Source organism: Hippopotamus amphibius, chromosome 2, assembly GCF_030028045.1.
Source record: "Hippopotamus amphibius kiboko isolate mHipAmp2 chromosome 2, mHipAmp2.hap2, whole genome shotgun sequence".
NCBI classification, from domain to species: domain Eukaryota; kingdom Metazoa; phylum Chordata; class Mammalia; order Artiodactyla; family Hippopotamidae; genus Hippopotamus; species Hippopotamus amphibius.
Window position 1 is genome coordinate 230258284 of NC_080187.1, and position 19012 is coordinate 230277295.

The 19012-nt window shown below is 41.9% G+C and overlaps 2 protein-coding genes across 5 annotated transcripts in view; both read right to left on the minus strand.

Moving 5' to 3' along the window:
• On the minus strand, positions 1-11672 carry GNPNAT1 (glucosamine-phosphate N-acetyltransferase 1). Of its 4 annotated transcripts, XM_057723935.1 has the most exons (7): positions 10789-10912; positions 10082-10242; positions 5593-5760; positions 4447-4509; positions 2811-2938; positions 1828-1889; positions 1-369 (listed from the first exon to the last, which is right to left on the minus strand). In XM_057723935.1, the coding sequence occupies exons 2-7, from the start codon at positions 10167-10169 to the stop codon at positions 222-224; spliced, it is 657 nt and encodes a 218-aa protein (XP_057579918.1). In that variant the 5' UTR covers positions 10170-10242; positions 10789-10912; the 3' UTR covers positions 1-221. The 4 variants fall into 4 exon arrangements, with proteins under 4 accessions (XP_057579918.1, XP_057579919.1, XP_057579921.1 ...); XM_057723936.1 differs by lacking the exons at positions 10082-10242; positions 10789-10912 and adding an exon at positions 11565-11672; XM_057723938.1 differs by lacking the exon at positions 10082-10242 and having other exon boundaries at positions 10789-10945.
• The window catches only part of LOC130844733 (basic proline-rich protein-like), a 23062-nt gene continuing 14298 nt past the window's right edge, over positions 10249-19012 (minus strand). Inside the window, exons 3-5 of the mRNA XM_057720814.1 lie at positions 18098-18272; positions 11555-11856; positions 10249-11510 (exon numbers count right to left, since the gene is read on the minus strand). Coding sequence (XP_057576797.1) covers positions 10249-11510; positions 11555-11856; positions 18098-18272 — 1739 coding nt within the window. The remainder of the gene's footprint in view (positions 11511-11554; positions 11857-18097; positions 18273-19012) is intronic.

Sequence of the window (19012 nt, forward strand, 5' to 3'; positions counted from 1 at the left end):
TTAAAAATCATCCCCTTAATAATTTCATTTGTAATCTAAACTCACCATGTCCCACCAGCCCAAAAGTAATCTTCTAAATGTCATTATACTTCTATTATAATTTTTTTCAGTCCAGTATTTATGGAGGTCACTGGGTTGCAGCAACAAAATGTTTTAACTCTAGGAAGAGAGTATAGTCTTGTTGCATCAGCTCCTTTGACAGATGTCTTTCTTAAAAGGTTTTACTTTAGAAACCTCCGACACATGTAGTTTTCTTCAGATACTGCATATCCAAACTTTTTATAGAAACCAACGTTTTGTGGTAGACATTCAAGGGTAATCTTATAACAGTTCAGTTTCTTGCTTAGCAAAGTAAGGGTTGATAATAACCTGAAATTTAAAAAAAAGGAGGGGGAGGAATAGAGCATTTGTTAATAAAAGTGGATTTTAGTAACAATGTGAGTGAATATTACATAAAACTTCAAGTTTATATTACAAACAGGTTTAGATCCTGGCCTTTCCCACTATATTCATTTAAATATTCAAATGATAAGTAAACATTTAAATCACCCAAGGCATTTGATTTTGTTTCAAATATACTTTATCTAGCAATCTCTAGTGCATTAATACATAGAACACATATTACCCTAAACTCACCCTATGTCCTCTTTAAAAACAGGTTTTAAAGTTAACACCAAAGACTGGCAACCTTTTACAGAATATGGCCAAAGTTAATCTTTTTCTCTAAACGTATTCAAACTATTTAGGAACAGCCAGCAGGAAGTGGGCAGATGATTGCTTGTTCTTTATCATGTTTAAAGCTACTTAAATACTTGTGAAAGAATGCGTCAGCTCAGCTCTGGACTGGTCTAATGAGTATGAAGTGGAAACAAAGCAAAAACGCATACTTTATACCTGTACTTTTATATTTGACAAATCCTCAAAGAATCCAAACCCAGTGTAAGAATGTGATTCTAACTGCCTTAAAGAAAAAAACCAAAAAACAAAAAACTAGGAAAGACCTACAAAAATTTACCTGAAGGGTTTTCTCATGTTGCATAGATTGAAAAATCTTATCATTCTGAAGGCAGTTACACAATTATAAAAGGCATGACTAAGTTACGTGGACTAGAAATACTAGAAATTTGTTTTGTCACTGATGTATACCTTGAATAGTATCTGACACATAGCAGGTGCTTCGTATTTACAGAGTGAATTCCTTAAAACTCAGAAGAGATATTCAAAAGCAAGTTCTATTTTATAAAGAGACAATAAACCTATGAAACTTACTTTAAAAGATTTAGATACACGTATACAGCAGGGGTGCCCAAGCCCTGGGCCACGGACTGGTACTGGTCCGTGCTTTTAGGAACCATCCCCCCCCCACGGAAAAGTTGTCTTCCATGAAACTGGTGCCAAAAGGTTGGGGACTGCTGGTATAGAGGATTCTACTGTGAAGGCTATTTCAGTATATGGTTCTAAAACTCAGACAACTGAGAACATTTCCTTTTTAAATATGACAGAGAAACAGACAAATTACTTGACTCACCAAAAATTTCTGTTTCCTACTATTATTATAAGAGTACTGCTATTACAAATTAATAACTTTAAGGTGTTGCTGTTTTAACAGTACACTTCCAATTTCCAAACTTTCTGGTAAAAATTAAAAATACCTTATTTCTTCATTAAGTTCAGTCTAAGTTATGGAGTGAGAATGGGTTCATAATTAATGATGCTTAAAAAACTTCAAAAAGGAAAACATTTTTTAACAAGTATCTGGGCAAGAAGCTGTAAACTGAAACACAAAGGGTGTGGATTTACCCAGGGTCACCTTGTTAGTCTACTCACAGTTTGCCAAGCTGCTTCCCTCTGCATTCATCACTAACAACAACGTCTTCCACTCTTCCTCTCTGAAAATATTCAGTGTTCAAAGGACTAAGCATGTGGTTTTGTTTTAGTTAAATCAACAAACGATAAGAATTCATTGAGAAACAAATGTTTTGTAAACCTGAACTTTGCAAAATGCAAAATTTTTAAACATTATTATAGAGGAAATAACACAACAAATCAGTGTGTGTCCTAATTCTGTTCTGTCTACACCCTAAACCTTCCCACCCCATTATGTTAAAGCAAATCTCAGAATCCACATCACCAAAATGTAATCTTGTCATGAATGTACTACATCCATCATCCTACTCCTTGCTTAATGGCAATTTATTTCAGATATCCAAATACAATTTATTAATTTCTAGTACAGAAACCACATCAAAATTCATACCTCAGAAAATAATTCCAAGGGTTTCTATCATACTCTCATTGGATTACCTAGGTTTTGTTTTCTTTACTATTTCACGTCACAAGGAGTGAAGGAAGTCTACAGGCACTATTAGTGTCATAATTAGAACAGAATGTGTTATTCTGCACTGTTAGCACTGGGAAAATGAAGGGGAATTTGTGTTAATGTAGTATATTCAAAGTATTCTTTCTGAAAAAAATTAGCATTAGAGATTCCAAACATTACTGCCAAATTCCACCATGCTGACTTGATTTCTCTCTGTCTATACCAGTTCTAACACCGTACAGAACAATTTTTAGCAAACAGTTCACACTGTTAACACATTTTCTTCCTCATAACTCTCAGAAGACAGTGGGAAAATGACTGTAACTAAGTGGGTTCTAAGAAGCAAAACTTTATTCCAGACAGTATCTAGCTCTCTCATTTTACAGTAAAAAGCAGTGGGAGAACAGACGTGTCAAATGGAAACTCAAAGTTGTTTTTGCTAGAAAACACATAACCCACTTTACTCTTAAGCATGAACGTGAGCACATACCTTAGCACAGGAATGGATGAATTTATGTTCTATTATCAGAGTTGCTGTAGCAACTATCTGTCCTAAAGTGACATCTTCCACAACCGTAACATAATAATCCCCAGATTTCTTCATGTGCTCAAAAGATTCTGTGGAAATCAGAAAACGGTGTTATGTGGTACACATTAAACTTTTATTAGGTGCCAGAAAAACACCGGAATTAGCTGACTTCATTATTGAATATTTAAAGCTATTTTATCACAGTAATTTACAACTTTGTTTCTAAAGAAAACATCAATTATTAAAAATGACCAACTAGTTGAAATATGAGCAATCAGTATCAACTGGAACACAGTCCATACATTTAAGAAGAATCTGCTAGCAAAATAAAGTATGACTAATATAGCTATTTGAGATGAACAGCACTTATAATACAAATTGTACATGTTGCCATTTCTGTGACTAGTAAATGAAAACTTTCATATCTTCATTATGAGTTACTTTAAATCGATTCCTTTAACCTTTTCACTCAACAGATATTCACACAGAACAAAACTGCAAATTTTAACAAGTGACTGTTTATGTCTCTATTCTGTAATTTTTAGTCTTTTGGTTTTAAATAACTTGACAAAGTCGTTTTCAGTTTTCCCTTTGTATTCTCAAGTGTGTAATGATTACATGACCTGTTTTATAGATACAGAACCATCGTTTTTGTTTGCTTTGAAAGCACCTTGTAAAGTAGATAAAAAAAAGTCTCCATTTCCCAGTAATTTCCCCAAAGCCACATAGCAAATAGGAGCAAAAATGGAATAAATACCTTCCCCTCAAATTGACTTTTAGTACTTATATTAATGAAATAACATGATTTCTTATTTAATCCAATATGACTGCAAAGAAGAATTCCGGAATAAAAACTGAGGCTAACAGTCCCAACATACTGTTTATTTCCAAAGTCTTGTTCTAATAATTGTTCTGGAGTGGGAAGGAATAAATTCAATGAAGGAAAACAAACAATGAGAATCAGAAAATAATCTTTATCTCAGGAGGGTCATATAGAGTACAAAATCACTATCTATTGAAGGAAATGAAGAAACTAGGAAGACAGTGTTACGAGCATTGGATGGAGTCAGGATGGTTGTAGTTCTTTCCTTAGCAATAACTACCTGTGATCTTGGCTAAGTCATTTGACCTCTCTAGATTCCCATCCTCTCATATGTATTAAAAAAAGGGGTAGGATGAACTAAAAGATACCTGCTAACCTTAAAATTCAATATAAATGAACCAAAAAATAAATTTAGAACATATTTTCTTAATATTTTTGATTAGGTGATGAAATTTCTGTGGAAGAACCTAACCACATGAAAAGAAAATACTACAATAAAAAACAATCTCTAGAGCTGCCACTCAGGTTCTATACTACAGTAATTATCTAAAAGTAGCCAGGTATTTTGTAAAACATGGTAGCTGCTACATTTGGATTCTGGAACAGTTTAGCCACATCAAACATTTAAATAAGAAAACAGCTAATTTTTTTATTTGAATAATTTCTAGCTATTTGAACAAAAACACAAGTAGACACTGAACAGAGCTCTAAACAAAAATAAAATCTTGTTTCTCTTTATTTCTTTTCCTTCAGGAAAAAGGCTGTAGGACTTACTCATAAATTGTTCCGGGCTGACAACTCCAGTCTCTGTCAGCTGACCTAGTACTTTAAAAAAACCTAGTTTTGAAAAAGAGATTTCAGGTCATGAGAAGAGCAAATGAAATATACATCAAAAGAAGAAATGTGTCAAACTGGTGGGCAATTATTTTCTCAAAATTTCATGTACTTGTAATGAACCATTTTAAAATTGTTTTAAAAAATTAAACTGAAACCCAATACTTTTCTATAGTCACTACGTAAAACAAATAATAATAGGTTTTAGCAGTGTTTTTGCCTGTGTAAGATTTTTGGAATAGTGCTGACCTTAGTACTCAGTACTTACAGAACCAGCATGTAGAGTTTTCAGTGTAATTTGCATTAGAGTCAATGCAAGGGATGCCAAATTTTCCCAAATATGTGCTTTGGTTTTACTTAAAAATGCAAGATTCTGATTATGACCAAATATACTATTTGTAAAATAAAATATAAATTTTATATCGTTGAGACTACAGTTTTCAATGTACTCTCATTAATGTTATGTTAAAGTGAACAGCATAGAACGTTGAGAATCTTAACTTCTATACACCCAATAGTTCCTTAAGATTTCCTACCAAAAAGAAAACTGCAAAAAGTTGATTTTTGAGGAGTGAAATTTAAGGAAATCATTTTGGAGAATTTATTTGTTAAAAAAAGGAACACATGTAGACAAAACCTTTTGCAGCTTATCCAAGGCAAATTATCTACATTCTCATTCCCCACCCAGCTTCTTGGAGAAGATTCTTCCTTATGTGTCATCATACAAGATACGAGGGTGAGTCAACAATTACCCGCATTCCGGTTATATTAAAACTTCTGTAAGTTCTACAGGCAGAGCGCGGGTGATTGTTGACTCACCTTTGTAATCTTCCCCTTTCGGCTGCTGAATTAGGAAGAAGCACTGTTGTACTTAAGTTATCTGAAATACTGTAATACCGCACTGTAATACAGTAATATCTGGTCTATACACATTGGAATTGAGTTCTCAGTCACTTTAAAATTTAAGCACACAAAATATAAAAGTCAAATAGTATTTTTAAAAATTACTGGCATCGTCATCATGTTTGTGGAGAAAACAGAATGCTAACTATAAGTCTAACCAGGAGTTGTAAGATGAGTCCGTACCTCTATTTAAATCAGCAGTACAAAGAGGCCTCAAAACCAAACCTTCTCCAGGATGGGTTGGGGAAATGGCTGGAGAAAATGTAGCTGTATTCTGACTCCAGTCCACTTCTTTGAGTAGACTTGGGTCAAACATAGGCGTTTCATCAGGCTTCATATTTGCTGTAAGGTCTAAAATAAAATTTTAAATGTTAAGGCATTTTACTTAATAGAAAATTGTTGATTGGCAAGAATGTCAACTTCTTAATAAAAATGAATGCAGTTAGAAAAATTCTTTAACAGGTATGCAAGATATTTTATTTTAGCCTATCCTGAATCTAACATCAAATGCCACAGCTAGAGTAATTCAGAAAACTCACAAATTTTCAGATAGTAAACAAGTGACTAAATTTAGAAGTTTTACACTTTAAAACTCCATTTTCTTACAGGACTTTTAAAACATTTTTTCCTATGGGTCAGTGCTACACTAGTAGCACTGTGAATATAGCTGACTTTTCAGGAATTCACTTTTTTTTTTTTTTGATATTATTGGATTTTATTATTGGACTAAGGAATAATTTGTCAGTTTTATCTGACACTAAAGAAGACTTTAGTGGGCATGTGACTTTTGAAAAATAGGAACCATGAACCGAAGATTCTCTGCATTCACTGGACTATCTGGTCTCAGCTGTGATAGATTCACACTAAGAGTATCTATTAGATTTTGCTTTCACAGCAGTTTTCTAAAAATCTGTAAGGTTCTCAGCTGCATGTAAGCAGCTTAAGAACAGTAGTGTTTTTCATGCTATTGAAAAATGATCAATTATGGTATTTTCCTCTCTTTTGTTGAACATTCAAAATGGTCAGGTTCTTACTAGATGTGGTCTAAAGAAAACTGAGACTAAATAAAAGATATAACGATAGAAAGAATGAAAAACATGAAGCATAAAAATGGGTGGTGCAGGGGAGACACACTTCTGTGGAACAGCGCTGCTGGAGGAAAGTCTTTCTAAATTCTTATTAGCAGCCTGTAAGGCAGCCGTGAACTTTCATTTCTGACCCCACCCCCAGTTAAAGAAACCAGAGTTGACCCTTGAACAACACGGGTGTAGGGAGCCAATCCTCCACGAAGTCAAAAATGCTCAGCAGGAAAATCACGAATAACCTACAGTCGGCCCTCTGTGTCTGCAGCTCCACATCTGTGGATTTAACCAACCTTGGAATGTGTAGTCCTGTAATATTTACTATTGAAAACAAGCCGTACATAAGTGGATGCTTGCAGTTCAGACCTGTGTTAAGGGTCAACTGTATTCTATTTGATACCTGCCTCTAGTTCTTTGAAACAAACAATTTAAAGATATATATGCATAACGTACTACCGTAAAACAAGAGAGCAATACGGGAAAAACTAAAGTCCACTTAATAACAGAACAATTTTCCCAATAACCCAACTCCCAAATGTTCCCTATTTCATAAGCCATAATATGCTTAACGGCAACTATTCTTAACTTTTCCTTAAAGGTCGATTAACAGGATGTAACCATACGCTGCAGTATAGCAGAGGCTGTGGGAAGGTGCTGTGGTGTAGTAAGTTACCATTTGTTCAGCACTTAGGTGCCAGGCATTGTTCAAAGAACTTTACACATCACTAGTTCGCTTGCTATAACCACCCTTCAGGGTAGGGATGATTTCCATCTCCATTTTAACAGATGAGGAAATGCAGGCGCAGACAAGTAACTTGCCCAAAGGGCACAAAATTAGCAACGCCGAGACTGAAACGTAGGCATGGAAAGAGCATGAGCTCTGGAGTCAGACCTGGTGTTCAAATGTCAACTGTGTGATCACGGCTAAGGAAGTGAAACTGAGAATCTGTCTCCTCATTTGTGAAATGGAGATGAAATTGCTGGAAGGAAGAAATGAATTACTGTATGCAAGCACCTGACAGTGCCTGGCACGCTGCAGGTGCTCAACAAGATATACTGATACTCTGGGTAGCAACTCATTTAAAAGTGATTCTTATACATTCATGTTAACTTTTTTCACCTTTAAGTTAACTTCTGAGTCGGGCACACTGTGCTGGGTACGGAGCCACACAAAGGTTACCTATTATGTTTGTGTTAAACTGAAAGTTAGTATTCTTGGAAAGAAAAGAAAACTTCAATAGTTATTGTGCAGAATACCGAGAGGTTTGTTTTCTTTCCCTCAAAAAGGACTCAGATCGTGTTATGCTGTACACACTATGCCTGGATCTGAGAACAGGAAGGAAATTGTGATGATTAGAACAATCATTCATAAAACTTAACAGGCTTATGGTCTGTCTGAAACAAATTTTTTTGTAGATTCATTTCAGCGCACGCACTTTAGTATTTGTCCTTGATAACTGGGCCCCCGGAGGCTTTTGGGTGTACTCTAATCTGAAAGATGGGTAACAACATTGTTTCTAAGGTGTGCAGATAGGCTAAATATTTATCCATAAAGTAAAATGTGTACATTAAGTGCAGAAGTCAGAAAGGATTAAAAACGTAAGCTCCTCAGGGCAGCACACCACTTAAACATGCTGGTGTCCATGCTGTCTGACATACGGTGACGCTTACAGAACGCTCAGAAGGAAATCTGGATGGATATGAAGATAATTTAAAGTTAACTATATTTCTTTTTCCTATAAAGCTGCCCGAGTTTACAATGAAATGTGCCTAGAGCACCCGCAAAATAGGGTTAATAATTTCTGAGGGGGGAGAGGTACACTGAAGAAGTAGGATTATGAAGCCTTTAACTAAAGAATTTCAAACAGTAAATACTAGTGTTTTCCTGTGCTTTTCTTTAACCCATGGACTTATTCCATGAATGATCATAAAAATAAAGGATACTGGCTGATATTTATTGAGTACTTTATATACAAATGAAAATACAATGAAAGATGTATCAGACCAGAAAGCAGGCACACAGTAACTTGCTCAAGATAACAGAGCCAGTAAGGAACAGTGAGGATTTTCATTAGGCAGCAGGGCCAGCTTCAAGGGCCCTGGGCTGTGCAGCTGCACAGGGCCCTGCACTTGCTTTAATTCTCTGCTGCCCCCGTCAAAATTCTTAATAATTTTCAAACAGAAGAGCCCTGCATTTCCATTTTTCATGGGTTACCACAAGTTATACAACCATTCCTGCATGACTCCAGACTCTACTCTGCACTACTGAAGAGGCACTAGTGAAGGTGAATTCTCTACTGTGCACGCGTTTAAAATCTAGTCAAAGCAGCACATAAAACCTATACTTGGAAAATAAGAATTTCATGCTAGTTAAAATACTTAAAGCATTCTGGATAGAGAGAAGAATCCATATTCTTATGGCAATCAAAACTTACTACCACGGGACCTCTGGCGGGCCAGCGGGGGAGCCTCGCCTTCTAGCCTTCCATCGCAGGCCTGCGGACTTGATCCCTGCTCAGGGAGCTCAGATCCCACATGCCTCTCGGCCAAAAAACCAAAATATAAAACAGAAGCAATACTGTAACAAATTCAATAAAGACTTTAAAAATGGTCCACATCAAAAAAAAATCTTTTAAAAAAATAACAATGTTTATATGAGCTATTTTACAAAACAGAGCCATACTTAAGGTTACCTTCTTTTATATGACTCTGTCCCCATACACTAAAATTCTGCTGGTGCCCAAATAATACGCTGGGCAAGTTAAAGTAAGATGTGATTTGATGCTAAATTTCAAAAGATTTCAGAAAAGAGCAACACAGGTAAATTTATTTGGTTTACAAAAGAAATAATTTTCACCATCTTAAAGTGCCCGCAGGTACCACAGAACTAGGAAATTCGAGCAAACAGAACCGCAGTTTGTTTGAAGCTGAATCTCACCATTATCATTGGGGTCTTTTTTTTTTTTTTTTTTTTTGGCCTCGCTGCTTGTGGGATCTTAGTTCCCCGACCACGATCGAACCTGGGCCTACAGCAGTGAAAGCACCGAGTCTTAACCACTGGGACCGCCGGGAAATTCCCTCAGTGGGGTCTTATTTTGAAGATTTCAGATTAATTTTAAAAAGTAAACCCTAACCCTTCTTAAGCATTTCTCAAGTACTTTTCTGTTTAACTACCAAGTCAGCATGCATTTAAAGGCCCATATATGCCTAACCTTGGCCCAGGACATGCCTGGTGAATGAATAACGAATGGTGTAAGACTTATCTGGAGGTCACATTTCAGAAAATCAAGAAGGTTCCCAAACTGCTACAAGTGATATCACAAAAACCATACAGCAAATTCATCTTCACGGAGCTCGCATCAGGTTTTCCGCTGGTGGACCGTCCTCTGGCCCCAACGTCAGCGGGTCTCCAGCGTCTGGAGCGCCCTAGGGCGCACGCGGGCAGGGCTGCTGGACACGCGCAGCCGGGAGCAACAGGTGACAGCTGCGCGGGTGACAGCTTCCCAAGCGGATGTGCAAGTTAAGCGAAGCATCGCCTAAGGTCAAACCTAAACCGCCTTTACGTATCTCGAGGGCCCCCGGGGCCTTACTGGGTGACTCCAGCACACGGGTGAGGCCGGAAGGGGCCCTCGCGCCGTTTCGGGCTTCGGGGTTTGTCCACACGCATCTCACCACCATGTCTACAGTCGTTCCACTGAGTCTGGCATCTGAGGGACGCTTCGCTCGTGGCGGTCCTCGCAGGCCTGGCTCTCTGTGTTCAACCACGCGGTCGCACGTCGGTCGAGGGCGGCAACACCCCCGGCGGGTCACGGGCCCCCGGCCTCCCCAGGAGCGCGGCGCGCTCAGGCGCGGCCCCGGGAGCCACCGCCGACGGCCCGCAGGCACGGGGACGGCCCCCGGCGCCCAGCTCGCGCCCCGAGGAGGCCGGCGGTGCCCGCGCCGCCCGGGAGCGCGCCCGCCAGCCCGGCTCCGGAGGCCGAGGGCCCTCCGGGCTTCGCTCCCCGCCCCCCGAGTCCCGCCGTCGCCCTTCGGCTCCGCGCCAGGCGGGGGGCCCGTCTCTGCCGCAGCGGGACCCGCCGGGCCGGCCGGGCGGCGCGGGCAGCACAGGCGCGGGGGGCGGCCGGGCCGTGCGCGCCCTCCGCGGGGCCGACGGCGGCAGAGGCCGAGAGCGGCCGCCCCAGCCCCCCGCGCCGCAGGCCCGCCGCCTCCGCGAGGGACCCCGCGCCCCGACCGCCGAGGGACGCGCCCGGCTCCCGAGCAGACCCTCGCCCGCCCGCCCCCCGGCCCGGGCCCTCACCCGCGGAGGCCCGCCGCCGGCGCTCCTCTCCAGGCCCGGCGGACTCTCGGCCGCGCGGGCGCACGGCGCTGGATCCGGGTCGGGATCCGGCTTCAGCGCCAGCCCCACCTCCGCCGCGCGCGCCGCGGCCTCCCGGCGGCCGCCGCTGCGCGAGCCGCGGCCCCGACGTGGCAGCGCCGACGCCTCCAGCCCGCCCTGCCCCGCCCCCGCCCGCTGACGCAGGGGCGCGCGCGGGCAGCCAAGGCGACGGCGGGACTCGGGGGGGCGGAGCCAGGCTCGGGGGCGAGGCGGGGTCAGGCTCGGGGGCGGGGCAGGACCCGAGGCGGGGCGGGGCCAGGCTCGGGGGCGGGGCCGGCGTGCGGGGGCCCGAGCCGCCCTCCCCGGCCGCGCGCAGGGCCTCGGCGTGCGGGTGGGACGGGAAGCGGCTCCGGCCGGGAGCGAGCGGGGCCCTGCGGGCGGCGGCTGGGCGCGCGCCCTGGGCGCGCCGCCCCCGGCTCTCGGAGTCGCATCCCGGCGCGCCTCCCGGAGGCGGCTGGCGCGGGGTGGGGCGCGGGGCTGCCGGCGCTGCCCGAGGCCTCGGCGCGCGCAGGGCCGCTCGGGCTGGGCGCCCCGGCTCCCCCTCAGCCCGGCCCCGGGCCCCGGCGGGGACGGGCTGCGAGGCGGGGAGCGCCCCTTCGTGGCCTCGCGCCGCACGGGGGGCTGTGCTGGAACGGCCCTCGATGCTGTGGGAGGAACGCACCCACCCGCAGGCTTGCACAGAGGCTACTCCTGCCCACCTGGGAGACGGTTGCAGGCGGCTCCGCTGCTGGCGGCCGTGCCCTCAGAGCTCCGGCCCCGGCGCCCGTCCCGGTGTCACCCCCGCACACCCGGGAGAGCGGAAACGCCACCCCCCGCAGCACGCGCGCGGCCTTGCGCTCGGTCGGGCCCGGCGCCGGGCGGACGAGGAGCGCTTCCCGCGCGCGCTCCGGGGCGTCGGCCTGAGGCAGCCGCTGGCGCGCGGCCGCCGGGGGGCACCCGCGCCCTCTGCGCTCGGCACGCGCTGCTCCCGGCCCTCGGAGGGGGGTCTCTCTTTAGCGTCTGTTTTCGTTTTCTGTGTTGATTTTTTAACGTATCCTTTCAAAGACAGGTTAATCGTGATCTGCACAGTAAAACCCCCTGAGCTGTCTTTCCCCGCACGTTCAACACATTTCAGCCCGTCTTTGTTTAAATGTTACCTCAGTGGGATTCTTTTTTCCGTAGAGATATAACTGGCTTGTGACATTGTGTTAGGTCTACAACATCGTGATTTGGGGTATGTGTATACTGGGAAATGCTCACCCCAGTAAGTGTGGTTCACAGCCATCACCACGCATCGTTACAGATTATTTTCTTGTGATGAGAACTTTGAGGGTTTATTCTCTTAGCAACTTTCAGATGTATAATACAGTACTGTGAACTGGAGTCACCATGTATCACCCTGGGCCCTATTTATCTTATAAGTGGAAGTTTGTACCTTCTGACCACCTTCCCCTCATTTTACCCCCCACCCTGGCAACCAGCAATTTGTTCTTTGTACGTATGAACTGGTTTTTTGTTTTGTTTAGATTCTACATATAAATGAGTATATAGTATTTGTTTTTCTCTAACTTATTTCACTTAGCATAATGTTTTCAAGGTCCATCCATGTTGTCACAAATGGCAAGATTTCCTTTTTTTTAAATTGCTTAGTAATAGTCCATCGTGTGTGTGTCTCTGTGTGTGTATACCTAAACTTCTTTATCCAATCATCTGTCAGTGGATGCACAGGTTGTTTCCGTGTCTTGGCGACTGTCAATAACATTGCTCTGCACATGGGCGGGGGGTGCATATATCTTTTGATATATAAAATAATGATTTTGTTTCCTTCAGATAAATACCCAGAGTGGAATTGCTAGATCATATGACAGTTCTATTTTTAATTTTTTTGAGGAACCTCCAGACTGTTTTCCATAGTGGCTGCACCAATTTACATTCTCACCAGCAGTGCACAAGTGTTCCCCTTTCTCCAAATCCTTTCCAACAGTTGTTTTCTCTTTTTGATAATGCCATTCTAACAGGTGTGAGGTGATATCTCATTATGGTTTTGATTTGCATTTCCCTAACGATTGGTGACAACTGAGCACTTTTTCATACACCTGTTGGCCTTACATATGTGTACACTGGAAACTGTCTATTCTGCTTCTCATCTTTTAATCAAGTTGGGTTTTTGTTTTTGGAGTTTTTTGTGTGTGTTTTGTGGGGAATTGCTATTGAACTGTATGAGTTCTTTATATATTTTTGATATTAACCTCTTGTCAGATATATAGTTTGCAAATATTTTCTCCCATTTGTTAGGTTGCCTTTTCATTTTGTTTATGGTTTCCTTTGCTGTAAAGAATCTTTTTAGTTTGATGCAGTCCCACTTGCTGATTTTTGCCTTTGGTATCAAATCCAAAAAAATCACTGCCAAGGCTGATGTCAGGGAGCTCACCCCATATGCTTACTTCTAGGAATTTTATGGTTTCAGGTCTTATGTTCTAGTATTTAATCCATTTTGAGTTTATTTTTGCGTAGGGTGTAAGATAGGGGCCCTGTTTCGTTCTTTTGCACGTAGTTGTCTCTTTTCCAACACCTTTTCTTGATGAGACGACCCTTTCCCCATTGTATATCCTTGCTTTTTTGTTGTAAATTAATTTATCATACATTGTGGGTTTATTTCTGGGTTTTCTGTTCTGTTCCATTGATCTATGTGTCTGTTTTCGATGCCAATATCATACTATTTTGATACTGTAGCTTTGTAATATAGTTTGAAATCAGGAAGTGTGATGCCTGAAACTTTGTTCTTCTTTCTCAGGATTGCTTTAGCTATTCAGGGTCAGATTTTAGAATTATTTGTTCTATGTCTGTGAAAAATGCCATTGAAATTTTGATAGGGATTGCATTTAATCTGTAGATTGCTTTGGGTACTATGAACATTTTAACAATATTAATTATTCCAATCCATTAACCCAGAATATCTTTCCATTTATTTGTGACTTCTTCAATTTCTTTCATCTGTGTCTTATAGTTTTCAGTGTACAGGTCTTTCACCTCCTTGGATATGTGTATTTGTAGGTATTTTGTTCTTTTGATGCAATAAGACTGTTTCTTAAGTTTCTGTCTCTGATAGTTTTTTTAATAACTGTCTTTTCTTTTTAATATTTATTTTATTTATTTTATTTTTGGCTGCATCAAGTCTTTGTTGTGGCACGTGGGATCTTCGTTGCAGCATGCGGGCTCTTCCTCGCGGGACATGGGCTTCTCTCTCTAGTTGTGGTGCAAGACCTCAGTAGTTGCAGCACATGGGCTTAGTTGCCCTGTGGCAGGTGGGATCTTAGTTCCCTGACCAGGGATCAAACCTGCATCCCCTGCATTGGAAGGTGGATTCTTAACTACTGGACCACCAGGGAAGTCGCCCTGATAGTTTGTTACTAGTGTATAGAAACACAACTGATTTTTATGTATTGATTTTGTATCCAGAACTTTACTGAATTTATTAGTTCTAACTGTTGTTTTGTGTATGTGTGTGTGTGTCTGTGAAGTCTTCATTTTTTTTTTTAAAGCTTTTGTTTTTAATTTCTATTTATTTATTTATTTATTTTTGGCTGCATTGGGTCTTCATTGCTGCGTTCAGACTTTCTTTAGTCATGGCAAGCCGGGGCTACTCTTTGTTGTGGTGCACACACTTCTCACTGCAGTGGCTTCTCTTGTTGCGGAATCTGGGCTCTAGGCACATGGGCTTCAGTAGTTGTGGTGCATGGGCTCAGTAGTTGTGGTACACAGGCTTAGTTGTTCCACGCCATGTTGGATCTTCCTAGACCGGGGATCAAACCCGTGTACCCTGCATTGGCAGGCAGATTCTTAACCACTGCACCACTAGGGAAGTCCCTATGTGAAGTCTTTAGACTTTAGCGTTTCCTATATATAATATGGTGTCCTTTGAAAATAGAGACAGTTTTACTTCTTCCTTTCTGATTTGGGTGCCCTTTATTTTTCTTGCCTAATTGCTCTGGCTAGGACTCCCAGGACTATGTTAAGTAAAAGTGATGAGAGTGGGCATCCTTCTTTTGTTCCTGATCTTAGAGGAAAAGCTTTCTCATCATTGAATATATTAGCTGTGGGCTAGTTATATATGGTCTTTATTATGTTGAGGTATGTTCCCTCTATACCCACTTTGTTGAGAGTTTTTATCAAGAATGGATGTTGAATTTTGTTAAATGCTTTTTCTGCATCTGAGATGATCATATGATTCTTATCCTTAATTTTGTTAATGTGGTGCATCAACTTAATTGGTTTGTAGATTTTGAACCATTCTTGCATCCCTGGAGTGAATCCCACTGGATCATGGTGTATGAGCCTTTTAATGTATTGTTGAATTCAGTTTGTTAATATTTTGTTAAGGATTTTTGTGACTGTGTTTGTCAAAGATATTAGCCTGTAATTTTCTTTTTTGTGTGTGATGCCTTTGTCTGGTTTTGGTATCAGGGTAATACTGGCCTTGCAAAATTCATTTGGAAACATTTCCTCTTCTTCAATTTTTTGGAAGCATTTGAGAAGTATAGGTATTAAAGTATTGAATTTGGAAAAAATTCACCAGTGAAGCCATCTTGGTCCTGGACTTTTGTTGTTGGGAGATTTTTGATTATTGATTCAATCTCCTTACTAGTAATTAGTCTAGTCAGGTTTTCCATTTCTTCATGACTTAGTCTTGATAGAGTGTATGTTTCTAGGGATTTGTCCATTTCTTCCAGGTTGTCCAATTTATTGGCATATAATTCTTCATCATGTTCTCCTATAATCCCTTTGTATTTCTGTGGTATCGATTATAATTTCTTCTCTTTCATTTCTAACCTTATTTGAGCCCTCTTTCCTTTTTTTCTACATTAATCTAGCTAAAGCTGTTGATTTAGTTTATCCTCTCAAAGAACCAGCTCTTACTTTCATCAATCTTTTCTGTTATCTTTTTATTCTCTATTTCATTCATTTCCACTCTGGTCTTTATTATTTCCTTCCTTCTACTAACTAAAGGCTTAGTTTGTTCTTCTTTTTGTAGTTCCTTAAGATGTAAAGTTAGGTTGTTTATTTGAGATCATTCTTGTTTCTTGCTCTAGGCATTTATCACTATGAACTTCTCTCTTAGAACTGCTTTTGCTGTAGCTCATACATTTTTGTGTGTTGTATATCCATTTTCATTTTTCTCAAGATATTTTTTGAGTTCTCTTTTTATTTCTTCTTTGGCCCATTGATTGTTTGGTAGCATGTTGCTTAATCTGCATGTATTTGTGGATTTTCTAGTTTTCTTCTTACAATTGATTTCTAGTTTTATACCATGGTTGGAAAAAATGCTTGGTGTGATTTCAGTCTTGAATCTATTAAAACTTGTTTTGTAACCTAACATATGATCTATCCCAGAGAATGTTTTATGGGTGCTTGATAAAAATGTGTATTCTGCTGCTTTTGGATGGAATGTTCTATAAATGTGTGTTAAGTTTATCTGGTCTAATGTGTTGTTTAATTCCAATGTTTCCTTATTGATTTTGTGTCTAGTTGATCTATCCATTGATGAAAGTGAGTATTGAAGTCCCCTATTATTATTGTATTGCTGTCTGTTTCTCCCTTTAGGTCTGTTAATATTTTCTTTATATGTTTAGGTGTTCCTATGTTGGGTGAATGTAAATCTACAAATGCTATATCCTCTTATTAAATTGACCCCTTTATCATTATATAAAGACCTTCTCATCTCCTATTACAGTTTTGTCTTTAAGTCTGTTTTGTCTGATATAAGTATAGCTACCACAGCTTTCTTTTGGTTTCTGTTTGCATAGACTATTTTTTCCCATATCTTCAATTTCTGTGTGTGAGTGTTATTAAAGCTGATTTGAGTCTCTTGTAGACAACATATATTTGGTTGTTTTTTTTTTAATCCATCAGCCACTCTGTATCTTTCCATTGGAGAATTTAGTCTATTTATATATAAAGTAATTGTCAATAGGCATGAACTTATTGCCATTTATTGATTTTTTTTCTGGATGTTTTGCAATTCCTTTGATCCGTTCATCTCTTGCTCACTTCTGTTGTGATTGGATGATTTTCTGCAGTGGTAACCATAAATTTCTTTCTTTATCTTTTGTGTATTTACTATAGGTTTTTGCTTTGTGGTTATCATGAGGCTTATGTGAAATATCTTATATTTGTAACAGTCTATTTTAAGTTGATAATAACTTAAGTTTGAACACATTCTAAAGCTCTACATTTTACCCCCACCCACATTTTATAGTTTTGATTTCACAACTTACATCTTTTTATCTCATGTACACATTAACAAGTTCTAGTAGTTGCAGTTATTTTCTAGGTTTATAAGTGATTAACCCACCACCATTACAACATTACATTATTCTGAACTTAACTGCATTTCATTAAGGTCTTTTTCTGGGATTTTATCTTGTTCTTTCATTTGGAAAGTATTCCTGTGTGTTTCCATTTTCCTTGACTCTCTGTGTTGGCTTGAATGCCACCTCTCTCAGTCTTGAAGGAGTGGTCTCATTTAGGAGATGAAACTTAATCATTCACCCCTGCCCTAGCTCATGCTTTTCGCTTAAACCTTTGTGGTTACCCAAGCAGCCTTCTGTGTTCTTATAAGCTCCCAGTAGTTGAGGGTGTGCCAAGGTTTGTCAGAGTCCCAAAGGGGAGGATCTCAGTTAGCACCTAGAAGAGACTGAATGGAAGTCAGACCCTCAGGCAGCACCTTTTAGAATATGTAAATATACCTCCTTCCGAGGAAGACTAGGAGATGCATCTGTCTGCTCCCTCTGCGCTGAGCCCTAGGGGGGCAGCCAGTTTAAAACTGTTTCTTTATTTGCTGTCATCCCACTGAAACCATGCACACAAGTCCCGCGGGTCACCAGTGCCAGGCTAACAAGAGGTGTGTCTTGGAAGCAGCCACGCCCCCCAGGGGGCAGACGTGTGTGTGTGTGTGTGTGTGTGTGTGTGTGTGTGTGTGTGTGTGTGTGTAAGCTCCTTTCTCAGAGACACCAGGAGTCTGGGGCGGGGCAGAGAGGGAGCAGGAAGATGGCCCCCACTGGCCTCCCTGGTCCCTGGAGAGGAGTGCAAGCCAGCCCCTCAGGCCGCAGCTGTTAACAAGCTACTAGACCCCTCTTGGAAAGACTGGGCATTTCAGCCTGCTGCCTGTGTTCTGGGCCCTGGAGGGATAGCTGGTGAAGAACTGGTTCTCTCTCTGTTACAGTCCTGTGGTACCCTTGAGCCGAAGCCTCACGGGCCACCAGGAGATCGAGTGGCATCTTCCGGGCAGCAGCCACTAACAGCAGGGGCCACCAGCCACGTACATGAGCGCCTTTCTGGGAGGTACCGGCGACCTGCAGCGAGGAGAGGGAGCGCGGAGAGGTGCAGCCGCAGCCTCTGTGGTTTCTGGAGAGCACTGCCGTCGGGCCCTAGAAGTGACTTACGTTAGAAGACTGTCCCTCAGGCTTGTAAGGTAAGCACCTCACCTCTTTCATGGAAAGACTGGGTGCATTTCAGTCTGCGGCCTCTGTGCTGGGCCCTGGCGGGGTTAGCCGCAGAGTATCCACACAGTCTAAGAACTGTCTGTTCAGTTAGTTCACTGTAGCCTTGTGGGTCTCATGTGTGCCAGCCCTGTGGGCTTTCAGAGCTGGATGTTTTGGGGTCCATGTCTCAGTCTGTGGCACCAGCTGTCGGGTCCAAACTCGGGGAGAAGCCGAGAGTTGTGAGGTCTCTCCTGGTTTTATGTCACCTCCTGTAGGTGAGGTCTGGGGTGAGATTGCGTCTCACCCACCCATTTCGATGCGGGTGTTTCGGTTCACGTGATATGTAAGCGTCGCTCAGCTAGTTTCTGGATATCTTTCGAAGGCAAAATTGCTCTGTGTGTAGCTGCAGATTCAGTTGTCTGTGAGAGATAAGTTCAGGGTTCTTCTGTGCTGCCATTTCTTTTTTTAATTGGAGTATAACTGCTTTATCCTGTTGTGCCAGTTTCTGCTGTACAACAACATGAATCCACTGTTTCTACATACCTCCCCATAACCCCGCCCACCACCCTTCCCATCCCACCCCTCTAGACCATCAGCACTCATCGAGTTGATCTCCCCGTGTTATGCAGCAGCTTCCCGCTAGCTATCTATTCCACGTTTGGTGGTGTGTATATGTCACTGCTGCT